This window comes from Colobus angolensis, unplaced genomic scaffold (assembly GCF_000951035.1).
Source record: "Colobus angolensis palliatus isolate OR3802 unplaced genomic scaffold, Cang.pa_1.0 Scaffold232, whole genome shotgun sequence".
NCBI classification, from domain to species: Eukaryota; Metazoa; Chordata; class Mammalia; order Primates; family Cercopithecidae; genus Colobus; species Colobus angolensis.
The window spans coordinates 3310285-3328596 of NW_012115511.1; the positions used below are offsets into that span (position 1 = coordinate 3310285).

Consider the following 18312-nt stretch of genomic DNA (forward strand, 5'->3'; position numbering starts at 1 on the left):
GCTCTCCATGTACGTGGCCAACAGACTGAGAAAAATCCCAAGCTCTGGTGTGGACAGTGAGCACAATTACAGCTTATGCCAGTGTTGACAGTTCATCGAGCAAAGCCCTAGTTATTTTGGAGTCTCTCCTGCATTTCACTAGGATCTGAGTGGAAAAGACACTGTTCCTCCCCACTTCTGTGGCTTTCCAGCAGACCCCGGGAGCCACGCGCGAGGGAGATGGAGAAATGGAGGAAAAGAGAGAAATGTGAGCTCCATTTTCTTTTCTCAAACCCACAAGTCATAGTGAGAAAAAAGCAACAAATGCTTTGGCACACGATCCAGAATGCCCTCCCGTCAAAAAGAAAGAAAAAGAAAAATGACCACCCTCCCCACCCCCCACCCAAGAAAAACCCAATAGTGAGCCTCACAGAATGGCTTCAACAATGGTACCCACCCCGCGGGTGGAGACAATAGATGGGAAAGATGGGAGAAATCAGGTTTCCTATTGTTCTGTTAGTACAAATGTAAAAATTCGTAACACAACTTTACGCGCGGAGAAGCGTAGACGAACGATCGGGTTGCAATGCCATGTTTCTGACTTTGGTTAATAGGTTTCATAGTGAATCAGCACTTAGTACCTGAAGGGGTGCAGTCCTTCCTCCAGGTGGCAGGCTTGTATTCGCTTTGAACAGATCAAAGTTTTTGTTTCTTCATTGTTGGTTTTTGGTTTAGGTTTTTTTTCTTTTTCTTTTTCCTTAAAATGTGTTCACATTTTCATAATATACAGAAAAAAGTACGTGGTTATTTGGTTTGCTTTAAGTCCATTAAAAAACTGGGTTTGGGGGAGACGGGTGGGGGAAGGGAACTATCCTACCATATACACCTTCCATGTGGTGTATTCCTTGTTTAAAAATTTTCAAAAAAATTTCTTGTTTCCTATTTGGAAAACCAACAGACATGTAGAAACCATTCTGTCCACTTGGTAGTTTTCTTAGTCTTTTACTTACAAGGGTGATGATGGCTGGGGCTATTTTTAAATTAAGTTAAAAGTCATTGTTATTGTTGTGGAGTCCCAAGCGTGGAGTTTAGTTTCTGTGAATTTTGCTTCTGATTATGGGTGGGCATCTCTTTAGGAGTTTTCTTCCAGAGAGTCTGTTAAGGGCTCCAAAGGGACTGCCGTGGCCGGCTCGTGCTGTTTTAAGCGTTTAATTGTGTTCTTCAGCGCTTGCCTCTTATTGCAGAACCAAACTCTAACTACTTCTCGGTCATAGTTCAGCTTCTCAGCAATTTCGGTCATTTCCTGCCCAGAGGGGTGTGTGTTCTTCTCAAAGTGGGCATTGAGGATCTCAAGGGCCTGGGGTGTGAAGGAGGTGCGCCGCTTGCGCTTTTTGGATGGTTCACTCCCGATAAACTCGGTCAGGTTCTGCATACCTGCTCGATGGCGGGCCTCAGCCTCAGCCATCCACCGCTCAAGCACCGGCTTGATCTTCTGGGCACTTTTAGGGGTGATGTCCAGCTTTTCAAACCTGGCAGGATACAAAAGGCCAGGGTTCAGTTTGGCTGTCAGACTGCTAGCTATAGTGTTCTCTTGGGCTTCCTGTGGTAGGAAAAAGTGGCTTCTCAGGATGGTGTGTCTGGGGGGAAAATTGAGAAAGAACAGTCTTACACTGAGTCCTCTGCCAGGGTGGGCCTCCTGCCTGCCTGCCTGACTGCCTGGCAGGGCGAATTCACTGCAGGTTAATAGCCAGCTGCAAGGTAGCCAGCCCTGCCCAAGCCAGCGCCAACCCTCCCAGCGTGCTCCATGCCAGACCATGCAAACCACACAGGCGCACAGACAGGGGTGAGGAGAAGCAGAGACAGCAGGATACATGAGCTATCATAACAGGCACGCAAACAACTACAGGCCTTTTTCCTATAAACTCTGAGATCTAAGCTTTTATTTCAACAGTACCAGCTCCATTTCTCCAGTCCTCAGACTCCTGAAGGCAAAAATTAACACTAGGAAGTGACATCAAAGATGACAGTTGTCACATTCTTTCATTTAAAATGATTCTCTACATGTTTTACATTTGGTTTTCTTTAAATTTCCTCCACTGACTTGGTTATAAAAATGTTATTGCTATTATCATAGTCACTGATGGCCACTGGGACTTTTTTATAGCTCTCTTTTTATCTCTCTTTTGTGTCTCATTTTGACTTCTCTCTCTTTTTCTCTCTCTGGGAACAAACCATTTTCACCATATGTAAGTTAACAACATGCCCTTTTTCCAGGTAAAACATAACCCATTGCTACTTTCCTGTTCTGGCTCAAACAGCTGGACACATTGTAATTACTATAAAACACCCCACCTCTGGGTGTGCTAAGGCCACCTCCTGCCTTCCAAACACCATCCGGCGTAATGGTGTACTTTTGCACCAGGGCACCAAGCTGTGTTTAATGTGTGATATCTGCAAACTGTACTTGAATGATATCATTTTCTGTAAATGAGGTCTTCTATGTATCAACTGCCATCAGCAATTCTTTGCTACATTGACTTTAAAAAATATGAAGTGTCTTGGACAAAATTATATAGAGTGTTTTAAGAAGTCGCCCTGGTACCAAACTCACACTCACTCTCAATGAGGTACAAAAAAAGTAGGAATTCTTTAATTCATTTGTTTGTTTATTCTAAATCCAAATTCACAACTCTCTATTATGACAGCTTTGGATACACAGAATTCTCCTCTCCCTTTTACAGTGCCCCACGCTGTTGAAAAACTTCTGACTACAGAGTGCATCTTATTACAATGGTCTGTTCTCATAGAGCCTGTGTTACTCAGAATATGTTTTGTAAGGATGCTTGCAAAAGTGCAGAAAAGGATAGGCTTTCTTTATGTGCCACAGTCTTATTTTTGGCGGCATATTTTAGATCTCTTATAACGTGATAAGCAGCACAAACAGAATCAAATTTTAATGCAATTTCCATAGCACTCCCTTCCACATAGAACTCAAGGGTTATTTGTTTATTTTTGAAAAACCCAGCTCCCAGTACTGGTCAAGGAGGGAAGGAGTACATTTGCTTTCAATACAGAGTGAACTGATCACTTAATGTTATTTAATGAACTTGTCCTTTACGGCAAGCTCCTCAAAAGCTCTCATTGTTGTGCTAATTTGCCACATACCACATTTTGCCATCGTTTGCCATAAAATCCCCAAAGCTTAAATATTTGATTGCGTGACAACAGGCTTTACAGTGTCAAGGCACCAGGGGACAGAGGTTGTGATAGGGCTGATCAGTGTATTGGTAATGTGTTTTTCTCTGTGCCTCTGATAAGGAGAGATTTAAAGCAGCTCCTAGGAGTCACTGCAGCTAATGAGGGACAAGCGATGCCTGAGTGTGCAGGCTCCAAAGCAGGTTCCTCAGCACCCTTTGAATTCACTTAAACTGCTCCAATATAAGATCTCGATCTTTCTTTCTTTTCTTGGTAGATAGCTCCTAAAACGATCTCACTGAAGTACTGGAAGCTAGAGAAAGGCCCAAAAGTCAAGGCATCAGACACGTTCTGTTATACTAGGAATTCCCAAAGTCTCCACATTTCAGCCACAGCTTTTTTGACCTCTCTCTGGGGTAGATTTTAGAAATCAACATACTTGATTGGGAATGCCCAAGAAGTGCTAAGTGCATGAGTTAAACATTAGCTAGCACTTATATCAATAAAAGGAAATCACCTTTTAGGACTAAAAACAAGCTAAACAGGAATTTAGCACCAATAGAAAATTGGCAACAACTAAAAAACCTGTGGCTGCTTTTATCCCAAGGCTGTCAAGATGAAACAAAATTAATGTTTCCCAACAGGGAGCAATGGTATTCATATCATGGATGCTGCTTGGTAGTGTTGATGCTTCTGTACATGTTGTTTGGAATAACATATACAAGCCTTGAAACAAATTTCCCAGCAGTAGTATCCTTGTATAGACTGAATAAAGGTTATTTTCTACAGGGAGGTATCTTATAAGAAAAAACAGTAGGGGAGGCCATAGAAGTGAGAGGATCCTATGGTGCTTTTTGTATTTAACAACAATCAATGGGTTTTATGGAAAATCATTGAGCAAAATGTGAGCTGCAAGCTACTACCCCATACTGATGTTATTTATAACCTTAGTCTTAAACTGCAGGAAAAGTACACTTCCGTCCTTTGGGGAATACATTAAAAGTATAAAGAGCAGATAAAAAGACAGCATTTCATGGCTCACCAAGAACAAAATCCACTTAAATGAGTTTAGAGTTGGTTTCTTGGCTTTTCCTGATGGAGGAGGACTCATAAGGTATTGCCCAAGAGGAAAAAGCTCTTACCGAAGTGCCTTTGTTACCTCATGCATAAACATGGGATTAGTGCAACACACACATGCATGCACGGGGCCTGCTTCTGACCACTTAACCCGGATCAACTTGAACACAACCAAGGCCGGATTCTGTTATTCATTTACTTAATTTGGGGGAAATGAGCAAGGTTAGGCCAGATTCTCACTACCCTTTTCTGAGCCATTTAAAGCAGCCGCTTCTTCTTTTATTTTATTTTTTATTTCTTATAAACGTGCTTTTAAAGCTGTTTCTAGGAAGGCAAGTTAAAACCTTCAAGGTCACAAGATAGTTAATTTTCTTTTTTAAATGTGTGTTTTCTTGGAAAATCCTGATAGCCATCTCTGGGCAGAAATAGCGAAGGCGTTAACACAAATTAGGAATGGCAGCTTTACAACATTTGCTCAGAATACCTATGTACGGACAAAGTTGGTGGCTCTCAGCTGCATAGGAGTGTGGGCCCAGGAGGAAGGCCCCTGACCCCGGGGTAGTGTATTTCCAACGAGACTGCCTTGGAAGTTCTTGGTGAGTTGACAGGAGTTATAAAGCCAGGACCCCCAAATTTGCTTCAGCAGCATCGTTTGCATCAAGATCACCAATCCCAACATATAGCTGCCCCCAAACTTTGTTCCCACTCTCTGCCCCTCCAGCTTTGCCCACCCGACGAAGAAAAGCTGGACTGTGAGGACAAATGAGGCCCAGGCCGGCCAGAAGAGGTGACAGCATGCAGGCGCGGGTTACCTGCAGATGGCTGACTGGCTGTACGCGGGCCCCTCTGTAGCACTGAGAGCCTGTCCCACCTGAGTCTGGGTCAGGCCAAGGGACAGGCGCCGGATTTTAAAAGCTTTGGCAAATTCTCGGATCTCCTCCAGATTAACCCCATCCACCTCACCCGCTGCCGTTTGAGGATCTGTGGAGATGTTTTTAAAAATAGGATCAATACGTCAACACGCAGCCGAGCAATATCTGTTTATTACGGTTTATAAGAAAGTGGCTCTCTTTAGCAGCAGAGCAGTGAGGAAACCAACCTCAGAGAATGTTCTCTTTGTCTCCCAGGTGAGACACCCAAGACTCCATCCTCAATTCATTACACCTCCACAAAGCATCCTTCGAGATGTTTCTGTCCCAGACAAAGCCACAGCTTGTTCACACTGCCACTTCCCCAATGCCAGAGCATGTTCCTTAGGGCTTAACAAATAACAACCAGCACTGGGAGGCACTTGCTATGGGGATGCGACTCCATTTTGCCCATAAATATGTTCAAATATTGTGCAAAAATATGAAAAGGGAAAGGTTTCCATTTGAAATGTTTTAATTAGCATATTTAATGCTAAAAATTGCTCTTGAAGAAAGTAGTATTTTGTATTTTTCCTTCACCTGATCGCCAAAGCAGCCAGGCCAACAGCGAGGCTAACAGATGATAATGTTGCCTAATTTCTTACATTCACATTAGTCCCTCAGAAGAGCATGCTTATGAAACTGGGAGAATAATATTGTCTTTTTCCCCCCATAGCAGTTTACTGACACAGATGCCTTTGTCCCCAGAAAGGGCACGTAATAAAAAATGCCTACCACAGGAGAGCTCCTTTGGTGCTGGATAACGCGGTCAATTTAGGACTTATCAAGGGAAATGACACAACAGCTGGAGAATGAAACTTTTCCCCCCCTGGCTACTGATCCCTGGATAAATGAAAGCATACACCAAGCTGGAGACAGCATGGGTTGGGGATGGTGGAAGATTTCAAAGTGCTACTCAATCCTGCCTGTAGCGAAGTCATTCTCCCTCTGAGCTGACTCTATTGTTCTTCACCTCATTCTTCCGACTTATGTGAAAAGTTTTTCTCTTCCTTTTTCTGCACAATAACCCATCAATTTCAGTAAATCTGAGTACTTGTCCAAGGACTGTGGCAGACTATATTACTCTTCTGGGCTGAGAACTATGGAAACGCCAGTTATCGTGACACAAAACAAAAAATACCCCACAAAACCAGAACATTTTCATGCCAAACGCCCATTTTCAAGGACTTTTAAATAAAGATGTTAATATCTGTGGGGAGCTTGGAGCTTCATGTACAGATTTTCTTATTACTGGGGAGGGATCTTCTCCAGCCTAAGGAAAATGGACTCTGTCAACAGAATCAGCAAAACAGGTATAGTTTGTCTTTTAATCGTCATATTAAAACAACAACAAAAAAAGTCCTGTAGAATGTCATTACTCATAATTTTGTTGTAGAAAGATTGAAAAGTGGTACAACTCCTGCAATCGGTCTAAGTATTTTTGAAAAGTAACTTCTGGGAGTCTGAGTGGGGGGGAGGGGCAATATCAGAAACAGTTCAGCCTCTATGGAGTTTACAGTCTATAGGGGACTGGCATACAATGCTAATGCGTAAGAAACAATTAGAGAAAAATATCAGGCAGAGTATAATAGAGAACTAATGGTATGACATCCACACCGGGTGTGCAGACACAGGAGAGAGGAGAGGAGGGAGGATTCATCTAGGTCTTCCCCAGTGGGCAGCTTTCAGAGATTGGAGGAGTCATATAGTCTGGTCAGCGGTGACAGCGTGCACACAGGCAGCAAGGCAGGGAGGAGCAAGGCACCGTGAGGACCTGTAAGGTTTGTAGGGTGAAGCAGCAGTTCGTGCTAGAAGTGAATATTTCAGTGTAACACAATGAGAATCTATGAGCATGGGCGGGGCAGGGGTGGGCAGTGACTATAAAACTGGTTTGCCTGTTAAGATGAATAGAAATCCTGTTTTTTCTCCCAAAACTACTCCCAGAAGGCAGGCAATCCTCTGCTAATGAGATTGGTTTGCTTCGTCCCTAGTGGAGGCTGCGCTCTGGATCCCAAACCCCACGAACACATCAGCCTGGAGCTGCTTCCGGGCTCGCTAAGGATTGTGGAAGCTCACTTCGGCAGTCACCGTCTCGAGCCTGTTTTTCCTTTCCCTATGAAAAAATTCCCTAGAGCAAAAGTTGCACATGAGCAGCGTGCAAATAAAATCCAGCTTTCCTAGTGTTTACATTAAAAAAATTACTTGCTAACATGTAAACATTTATTTCTAAAGGAAAATCTTCATTTTCCAAATTCTTCTGAAATGTTAGAAGATTTGACTGCCCCGGATGTACATTTGCACTTGGTAATGTCCAGTGGGCTACAGCTGATTCTGGCTGCTCCTTCAGCTCCTCCTCGTGTTCACACCACCCAGCCTCCAACCTGCTCCTTGCTCAGCCCGTTTTGTGACCCTGCATTTAAAGCGTGCATTCCCAATGAGGCTGATACTGGTTCTGAGGGGGAGGCAGAAAAAGTCTTAGTACAATGGCGTGGTCCCCCAAAGGGCCATAGTACATCAATAGAGCAGATGTGCAATATATCTGTGGTATTAAAATGTTATGGACGGGTGGGGTGGGGAGGAAGGAGGGCAATTAAGATTAACAAACAAACAAACAAACAAACAAAACAAAACACCTAAAAATGCTCCTTGCAGGGGGAGTGGGGTGATAATAAAATAATAGCTGAGAGCTGGGCGCAATGGTTCATGCCCCTAATCCCAGCACTTTGGGAGGCCGAGGCGGGCAGATCACGAGGTCAGGAGATCGAGACCATCCTGGCTAACACAGTGAAACCCTGTCTCTACTAAAAAATACAAAAAATTAGCCTGGCGTGGTGGCGGGCACCTGTAGTTCCTGCTATTCGGGAGGCTGAGGCAGGAGAATGGCGTGAACTGGGGTGGCAGAGCTTGCAGTGAGCCGAGATCGTGTCACTGCACTCCAACCTGGGAGACAGCGAGACTCTGTCTCAAAAAAAAAAAAAAAAAAAAAAAAAGCTGAGAAACCCTGGTTTACAGAAGAGAGTACAGAATGGTACAGTGAGAGAGGGATCTGGCCTCTCTGACAGAGGGAAGAAGGGTTTGGCAGTCTTGCAAGGGTGTGAGCATGGAGGTTTGAAACTGAAAAAATGGAAAGCTGGAGACATTCCATGTAACAATATCACTTGTAGGACTGTGATTTTCTTAATTTGGCAGGTATAAGGGTCACCGGTTTGGGTCCAGGGATGTGCATTTTTAACAAGTAACATAAGCGATTCTGATGCAGGGCATCTGCTGACAACTACAGAAAGAAATCTTTCTTTGTGGCCCTGGCTCGACCAAGTCTGGGTGTGGCGCCCTCTGTGTGCCATTGTCTCTACTGATCCTTTACCATAATTCAGCTTCACTACACAGAAAACTTGCTCTCTTACCTGTATAGGACTGATGGGCCAGACAGGTCTGTTGAGCAGGGGCTCCGGAGCAGCCATCCCACCCTGGCCCTTTCCTTACCCCACTCTCACTACATATGGCAAGTGGTCAAGATCTGGGAATCAGCGGGCTGGGAAAGTAAAATTTTTGCCTTTATTAGCCCTATCTCTAGATCAGCTAAATTCAGTTGAATTAACCAGTATGTGAGGGGCAGGTCTTTAATCTGGAAGGGTTTCCATGGTCTACTCCAGTCCCAGGGCCCGTGTTGCCACCAGACAGTGGCACAGGATTGGGCAGGTTTATGCCTTGGGCTGACATTTTATGTAAATGTGTCCTCTTATCTTTCTTCCCTTCCCCTGCTGTCTCTATTGTTTATGTGTCCTTACTAGTTCCTTGAGACTATCAACTGAATCTGTATGTGTGATCGTGCAGGCTGCTTTTTGTGAGATCACTGACAATAACCAGAGTTGAAAAGGAAGCTATGGACTTTTAGCCTGTGTGCATGATGGTGTTGTGTGGATTGTCAAACTTTCACTTTAAAGCTCAGAGGGATGGGAGCCTGGGCTACTGAGCCCAGTATCTTCCATGAGGCCCCCAAGAAAGAGTTATTCCACCAGGAAGTTGAATTCCTTCTTCTTCCTCTGACAGTTTCCACTCTTGTATTTTCTCCTGGTTCTACTTAGATCCGTGATAAAATAGAAATTCTTATGAAATTTAAACAGGGTGGTGGTCTATTGGACAAAGTAGCATCTCTCTGCAAAATTTGTTGATTGCTGGAGGTGAACACTCAGATTTCTTTATATTAGTGTTCTTATCCATAAAACTCAGAAGGCAAAATGTTATTGTTATCGTTTTCCTCCATGGGTTCTGAGACTACAAAAATCTTCCCATTCAAAAAAGGTGTCCACTTCTAGATAAATATTAGCTTTACCCTGATTACTACATGTGGGACTTGTCTTCACACTTTGGAAGAATTCATTAGATGGTGTCTGTAAGATGTTTTGAATTCATCAAAAGACTAATGCTCTTTTTTTAATCCCAAAGTTTCTGTCTTAAACTCTTGAGGTTATTTCACTGTGAGAATAGTTTCCCTTCCTTAAGGAATATATACTTTTTGGCTTGAAAAGGGGAAATAAGAGGTTACTGTGATAAACAGAGTCCTCCCTGGAATGCTGCCTCAGCTCAGAATTTCACATTCTGTCCTGGGATAGGTCAATGTGGCTTTCTGTCATCTATTCTCCTGGCTCTGGGGAGGTTGGGTTCATTTTAAGGATGAATCTCAAGGCCACCTTGATGGGAACTTCAGGTAAAATCCTCAGATTTCTCACAAGGTGGATCCAGCACTTTTAACTGGCTCTAGGGAAACTCAATCTGGGGCTTCTATGGAGGGCGAAGGAAGTGGCATCTTTTATAGAAGTTTGCTCCAGATTGCATGAGCCTGGTATATTAAAGACAGGGCCAGAAAATAATAGCAATGATGGCCAGGGTCCACCCTGAGTCTGACCCTTTGATCAACTTATAGAGGAATTAACTGGCCTGGGGACTTAGGCTAATATGGCATTGAAAATTGGCAGTGACTCATAAATATAATGATGATGTTTCTAAAATCAAGCCTGGGATGCATGAAATGAAAGTAACAAAGATTTTTATGGGTGCTAAATGCAAACTGCATGAAGACAAACCTGCTTTGTAGAATCTGGTTGCATGGTCACTGGGCCCATACTGAATTGAGTGCTCAGGATGCATCAGTTAGGACAGAGTTTTGCTTTATTTTTTATTATTATTGTTATTTTTAAATTTAGCTCCTTCCCACTCTTAGCCTGGGCGTCAGTGTAAGGTGCTGTTAAATGGGTTTAATAGTCACCATGCATCAACATCATCTTTCCATGATTGCTGATTTGTAGGATTGTTATGAGAATAATATATATCTTTAAAGAAGCTTCTAAAGGTATGAATTAATTAATTAACTATCTTATGTAAATAGCTGTCTGATTTTTAGTGCTAGTCTCACAGCAAATAATGGGCATATTTACCACATATTTCTGAGAAATAGGAAGCCATTTGGGAGTTTGCAATGTAATTTGGGAGAACGGTCTTTTTGCAATATGGTGACCTCTTTGGGATGTAGAAAATGGCATGGATTGTGAATCAGGGTGTTTCACTGTGCTATATGCTATCGGCATGCAACTTTAAGTTCACTTTATAGTTTTGTTTTTTTCTGGAACTAACTATAAGTCATTTGCTGTCTAAGGATCAAGCTTAGGTGTTGAGAAAATGTATACTGGAAAAAACTCCAGCAAGCAATCAAAACCCTAAATCTACCTATTTCTAAACAGTGCACTGTAAATCTTAAACCTGATTGGGACATTTGTCAAGTCACTTGTTTGACTCTTCTTCTGACTTTCTAAAAACCCTGCTTATAAAAACTGTATCCACCTCTGATGATTATGGAGACTGAGCAAAGTTTAACACAAGGCAAGGTGCTAGAAAGAAGTACTGTGCAGATTTTCTAATAAGTATGCATGTTTGGTAGTTCTGAGCCCAGACGTGCTGTCCTTTGCATATGAACATCTTGTATCATTACTAAGGTATTAACTCAACATTCTCTTGCTTGCAGTGGGCAAAGCTTTTGTATGATCCACCTATTCTAGTTCATCTGGCATATGGCGGGTTAGCCAACACTAGGATGACAGTCTTTGACAATGACATGGAGTACTCACTGGTCATGGTTTTGACCAAAGTTTTGGTGATATTGTGATGTAATAAGATATATATATATCTGACACGGAGTTCCTAAATCCTTTGGAATGTCCTGGATGATAGGAGCATCTTTTGTTCTAATGAGGTGATTCTTAGGGGCTCCTGGATAGCTTCATGATAATGGCAGATCATCAGAAAGACAAAGCCATGATTAGAAGCTTGAAGCTTTTAGCCCCACCTCGACTCTTTAGGGAGAGAAGAGGGGCTGGAGACTGAGTTAATAATCAATCATGTCTACATGATGCAGCTGCCACAAAAATCACTAAGGTATGGAATTCACAGAGCTTCCAAGTTGGTGAAAACATCCACATTCTGAGAGAGTGGTGCACTCCAACTCTACAGGGGCAGAAATTCCTGCATTTGGAATCCTTCCAGACCTCACCCTGTGTACCTCTTCATCTAGCTGTTCATATGTATTCTTTATCATATCCTTTATAGTAAACCAGTAGATGTATTTCTCTGTGTCCTGTGAGCCATCATAGCAAATTATGGAACCAGAGGGTTATGATCCATGTACTATTCATTCTGTAGTTGGGTTTTGAGACAGAAGGGAATTAACTAAACAACACGCTCAAAATTTGTGGCAACTCTAAATCCAGCAGTGGGTTAGGGCATAATGTGACCCTAGTGGTACTGTTAGACTCTCTTGGCCTGCAGAGACAACTGTGGAGCTAGCTTGGTGTCATTCAGGCTCTGCATAAGGGTTTGAAGTTTCCGGCTTCAATTGCATGTGGTAAAAGAGTCTCTCTTTCCCAAGTCTATATATTTTATACCAAGGATATGTAATATGGTTCACTCATCATAAACCTAGAACTTATATGTCCCACTGGCTGCCTTGCAGTGGAAGTTCCATCTGGCCCATTAAAGTATCTCTGTTATTGATTTCTGAAAAAGGTTAATCCTTCACTGCCCAGCTGTGACAAGGGACTAGAGAGAACCTAGTTCCATCCATCTGACTGTCTGCTGTCTGCCCATCCACTCATTCATCTTTCTGTCCATCTTACACATATTAACTATTTACCTTGTGTGAAACATTGTATTAGTAGGAGGTTGTTGGTACTTCTTTTTCATATTTGACTTATTTCTTCTCTGTAAAATGCTAAACTTTGGTTCCTTTTCTTTCAGGACCAAAGCTTAACAACCTATCCTAAATTTATGACCTTGCTGCCATTTAGAAATGGAGTATTTTGCAAAAACTTACACAGAATATTGAATTGTAACAAAGTTTGACTCTTTTCCCTAGGATTTTTTTTTTTAATTAGGGGAAATCTGACTATAATTAAATTCACTTTATCCTTAACTTTATGCAAGTCAGACTAGAGTTTCTGGAGAGGGTCGTATATCTAAACAACCTAAAATACAGTTGATGAAAAATGCGTATGTATCCTGAAACTCTGGTGTTGACCCATCTTTAAGATCAACAGCATCCAGGTTAGTCTGGTGAAGTACCTGGGCATATTTTCTTTTTTTGAGATGGAGTTTTGCTCTTGTTGCCCAGGCCGCAGTGCAATGGTGCGATCTCGGCTCACTGCAACCTCCGCCTCCCAGATTCAAGCGATTCTCTTGTCTCAGTGTCCCGAGTAGCTGGGATTGCAGGTGCATGCCACCATGCCCGGCTAATTTTTGTATTTTTAGTAGAAACCCAGTTTCATCATATTGGTCAGGCCGGTCTTGAACTTCTAACCTCACATGATCTGCTCGCCTTGGCCTCCCTAAGTGCTGGGGTTACAGGCATGAGCCACTGTGCCTGGCCTACCCAGGCATTTTCACATCTTTCCATAATGCCTCATTCTGTTTTCTTCCCCACCCACAAGCATCTTTCTTGCCTGAATTATCAGTATAATTGAATATAGACATACATGTATGTAATTCTTTTTCTTTTTTGAGGAGAATTACTTGTCGGGGAGGTCATGGCAACCCTCCATTTTGCTTTAAGATTTGCCCCATGATATGTAAGATCCTACTGTTCCTGTTATAACAGGTCATTCATGACACTTGACCAAACACAGATCCTCACATGTCCTCATTTTATGGCACAGATGCCTATGCAGGCATCCATAGCTGCTGGATTTTTGGTCCCTGGTGAACTGCAATCTGTGCACATGTTCCACAGTTTTATAGATAAGTAAAAACTACATTAACGGTGACTGACATTAAATCAGACCATTATCCCATCCATCTTAACATGCTGTTATTTGCATATGATAAATGTACTACCTATCCCTAGGGCCAAATACCATTCTAATAACTATATATATACATATACAGGCTATTTAGGGAGGCAGACTTGCAGGCTTATCCTATTTTATGAATGGTTGTTCAGAGATTTCTCATCTGATTCTGGCCCATGCAGCTTCCCCCACATGCCACTTGAGGTGGCTTATTGTATGCACACACCCACCCGCCCACAGGCATGCTGTCTTTTATTTCCTCTGACACCTACAAATAGAACGGCAGGGGACTTCAAACACACAGAAAAGCAGCTTGACCTGCCAACTGAGTGCCTGTTGTTGGTTATTTCAGTTGTGAGCTATGTGGCTCATGCCCTGAAAGCTGATCAGTTGCTACCTTCTGAAGTGGCAGGACTGACTCAGCACATCAGCAACCACTTAAGATGGAACCCGGTCCTTGATAGCCACTAATCCAGGGAGTGTGCTTTGGGGGCCTGCTTCCCTAAGGAACCGTCTGGTCCTGGGGACGGACTTCATCTCAGTATTGACCTAGCAGTGCCAGGAAATTCCTCTGCAGCGTTGAGAGAAAGAGAGAGCAAGAGAGAGTGAGAGAGAGACAAGAAGGAAGACATTGCAAATAGGCAACAAGAAGGCCACCGTGATTTAAACCGAGCCAGAAAGGATACTTACTGCTGACTAACTGGCCCACGCTCAAAGCTGAAGAAGAGGAGGATGAGGAGGAAGAAGAGGAAGCCTGCCGGACGGGACTTTGAGACATGGATGCTTGGCTGTGAGCCAGGTGCAGAAGGTTGCCTTGGGAGGCTGCTTGACCCACTGACGTCTGGGAGGGTTGGTGGAGCTACATGAGGGGATGTAAAAAAAAATACACAAATGAATGAAAAATTAGGGGGAAATGCCTGGGAACAGAAGTTTCATCTGGGGGTGAATCATTTGATTTCCAAGAATATATACTTCTCAGGAAGAGTGCACACCCTACACAGCAGGCAGGCATTTTTTTTTTTTTTTTTTGTAGAGTACATATTGCCACTTGCTTGACAGGCATTTTATTAGTAATTCTAAATATATTATTAATTCCCTACTTGGCTTGTTAGAGCACCCAATTTTCTACATTTCTCAACCCTGGCATGTGGGTGGACCTTTCTGTCTATTCATACAATTACAGCACACTTGACAGGCTTCTCAAGTAAGTATAGATAAAATATAACACCATCAACTCGGATTGGGAAAGTAAAACTTAAAGGTGTGGCTGTGCCCCACCGTTTTATCCTATGTGACTGGTATTTTTAGAAAAGTTCCAATGTAGGCTATGTGTGTGGGGGAACTTCCTCCTCTTACAGACTCTAGAGTCTGGATGGGTTTCTGTGTTGATAAAGTGCTCTCTGATATCCTAAGGAAAATTCAGAGAGAAGATGGGGAGTCAGGACAAAAATTTCCAGTAGGATTTCTAGCTCTCAGTTGTTACTTTCTTACTCGGTGCCAGCCACTGTATTAAAGACATTGACTAATTTTCCTATCAGCCTGTGGTGTGGGTACTATTTCCATCCCTCTCTCACAGACAGGGAAGCCGAGGCACAGAGAAGCTAAAGGATTTTACAGGTTCAACCAGCAAGTGCAGAGGAGCTGGTCTCTGGACACATGAAGTCTGACCCTGGGACCTGGGCTCTTAGTCATGATGCCACAAGGAATAATTAATTTAATTTTAAAAATTGTGTGTGTGGTAAGGAAGGCTGTCTTTATATCCGTTTATTCATGATTCCTCTACAGGTTGTCAAAGGACTGTTGTTCTGAGAGGTGAGAGGGGCTCAGCTGAGGAGAGAAAGGAGAGAGGGGAGGGAAATGCTTGCAGGTTCTAGGTCTACTTGGAGGCCCAGGAGGGATGTCTCTCTATCATTTTTTTTTCTCCTGGAAAGCTGCCATAAGGGCAGGCCAGGACCCCAAGCAGGTAGACAACGAGCCTCAGCATTAGCCACCTTTGTTGATTGGATGTAGCATTTTTTGGTTTGCAAAGTGCTTTCATATCCATCTTCATTCTCACAGAGGTGTAGCAAGGCTTTTGTAAAAAGGAATCAGCCTGCGAGTAGAATTAGGCCAGGACCTGAACTTTGGTGGGAGAGACAGCTACCCCCAAAACAGGCACCAATCTGAGAAGGTCTACTACCTTGTTAGCACCTAAGAGCCAGCCTGGGGTGTTCCAACTTCATATTTGTCACTGCTTTCCCAATGTGTGTGTGTTCATTTTTTCATTCAACTTTATTGAGATGTAATTTACACATAATGAAATAAATCCATTTTAAACACAAAGTTTGATGAGTTTTGTCAAATGTGTACACATGTGAAACCACCACCACAATCAAGTTATAGAACCTTCTAATCATTCCACAATGCTCCCGCCTCTCCTTTGTCATCAATTTCCCCTCAACTCCCTGCCCTAGACAGCCACTACCCTGATTTCTGTCACTCTAGATTCATTTGTCTGAGTCCAGAAATGGAATCATACAGTACATACTCTTTTTGTATCTGGCTTCTTTTGCTTGGCATACTGTTTTTGAGATTCATTCATTTTGTTGCATGCCTTGGTAGTTCACTTTTTTTTTTATTGCTGAATAGTATTCCCTTCCATACATATATGAATATGGTATGTTGTTTATGAATTCATCTGTTGGTGGGTATTTGGGTTGTTTCCAGTTTGGGGCCATGATGAATAAAGGTGTTATATAAACATTAATGAACAAGGTTGTGTGTCTACTTGTGTTTTTGTTTCTCTTATGTAAATACCTAGGAGTGGAACTGCTGGATCATACTGTAAATGCATGTTTAACTTTCTCAGAACCTCCCAAACTGATTTCCAAAGTAGTTGTACCATTTTATGTTCCCACCAGCAATGTACGAGAATTCCAGTTGCTCCACATTCTCCCTAACACTTAGGATCATCATACTTTCTAATTCACTCAAGTGTTTTTATCAAATTAATATTTTTCCTTCAAACAATTGTTAGTTAGGGGCTACTCTGCAAATGTTCTTAAGGAGCTCTTTTCCCTTCTGCTCCCCTGTGGCAATAATTAATAATGGCTCCCCGACTCACATGGTATTCCTATGCAGCAGATGTGCCTGGCAGGATTACGTGAAGTAAATAACCAGCCTATGTGGCTGCTGAACATTAGAATCCAGGCTCCCATCCCATAGTGCAGGGATCTTCCCAGGAAACCACTTTGTGCCTCCTACAGAATTGCCTGCAGTTACATTTCAAGTGAACACCCGTATTGTTGCTCAGCTATGCAAAGTAGAGGCTAGATTACAAACCAAAGACAGTTACAATTGACATGGGATCCCAAATTAATATGCATCAAGCATCTGCCAAAGGTAATTAGCCAAACTGCTGAGGACATAATCAACAACTGAATCCAGTAAATTTTATACTGTAGGGACACACATTAAAGATTAAATCTATTTTTAATTTGCTTAATAAAATGTGATGGTTATTTGCATGTCAATCTACCCCCTATAACCTATTGAGTTGTCCTTCTAAATACTGTTACTTGGCAAAAGCTTTTTACAGTTTTGAGTTACTAAATCGTGAGATTGTCTTCAGTTTTACCATTGCATCAATGTTTTATTGGCCCTGGGTGTGGTAAAGAACCATCAAGGAACTGGAAAAGACACCAATTTAAATATTTCTTCCTCAGACACAACACAGTAAAGAAAAAATTACTAGGCTGCAATCTTGCTTAAGAGTCACTAGAGCAAGCTAGGGCTTATGCATTAAGCTAGGCAAGAGAAGAAATTTGAGATGAAAAGAAAATAATTATTTTAAGAACTTGTTCCATGTCCATACAGTCAAAAGGAGAGTCAAAAGGAATCTAAGATGTCTAAGAATCTTAGAAAGGTATTTTTCTTCCAAAGTAAATAATCATTTCTTTTAGGACACTGGGGTCCTGCTTACCTCTATAGTTCAACCAGACAGTTCAGAAAAACCAACACAAATTCTGCAAATTTCTTACTTGTCAAGGATCAAGAAGATTATATAAGCAGTGGCATCTTAATGGAGCCCATAGATTTCATTCCAATTGCCAGTGTAAATGTGTATCTGTTAATTCTAGAATCATTTGCAAGCTCAGATAGAATAACCTATTGCACATGTCAAAATCAGCCCAGAGACTGACCTCTTGCCTTCATAACGTCTTTCCTTAGAAAAACAGGACTTCAGAGGTACCACTTTTGTGACCTTCCATCTCTAAAACTGTAATTCTTTCAGGTAAACTATGAAATATAGCACTATGTCATTGGAATTCTTAGTTTAATGTTTTTGGTGTATTAATCTTTGGAAATTTTATGCTTAAAATATATTTATCAAATAAGAAAAGACAAAGCAGAGATTTAAGCTAGTTTATGAAACAGCTCTGGGGTTCAATATAAAAAATTAATATATGTTAAATAAGCAGCATTAGGAATATGTTACTTAATTTGATTTAATTATGTTGTTTTGGACACTGACTTAACTGTAAAAATTGTGTATACTTGTATTGCATAACTATTGGCAAAAGAAATAGATACTTAAATACTAGGACGTAACTGGACACAAAAATTGGAATAGTTTACCAAAAGAAAATGCAGGGAGTTAGGGAATAATCAGAAGCAGAAGAAAAAGTTTCTTTTCCTTCCTGGAGGGAAAGGGAAACTTAGATGCTTCTATAAAGGCAGATGTTTTATTACATTGTCTTATTTTTGAAAGGCCAAATATATGGGTAATGTTTACTGGATGCTTCCTACCTGTTTTTGTATCTATTATTTAAAATCCTGGC

General features: G+C 41.9%; 1 protein-coding gene across 2 annotated transcripts in view; it reads right to left on the reverse strand.

Moving 5' to 3' along the window:
- Window positions 1-1009: 1009 nt before the first annotated feature.
- Window positions 1010-18312, reverse strand: part of POU6F2 (POU class 6 homeobox 2) — a 491856-nt gene continuing 474553 nt past the window's right edge. The window contains exons 9-11 of one of the 2 annotated variants that reach the window (XM_011944507.1): window positions 14183-14351; window positions 5064-5232; window positions 1010-1508 (exon numbers count right to left, since the gene is read on the reverse strand). In XM_011944507.1, the coding sequence (XP_011799897.1) occupies window positions 1112-1508; window positions 5064-5232; window positions 14183-14351 (735 nt within the window). In that variant the 3' untranslated portion in view covers window positions 1010-1111. Of the gene's footprint in view, window positions 1617-5063; window positions 5233-14182; window positions 14352-18312 lie in introns of both variants that reach the window. The other variant, XM_011944506.1, reaches the window with a different exon arrangement.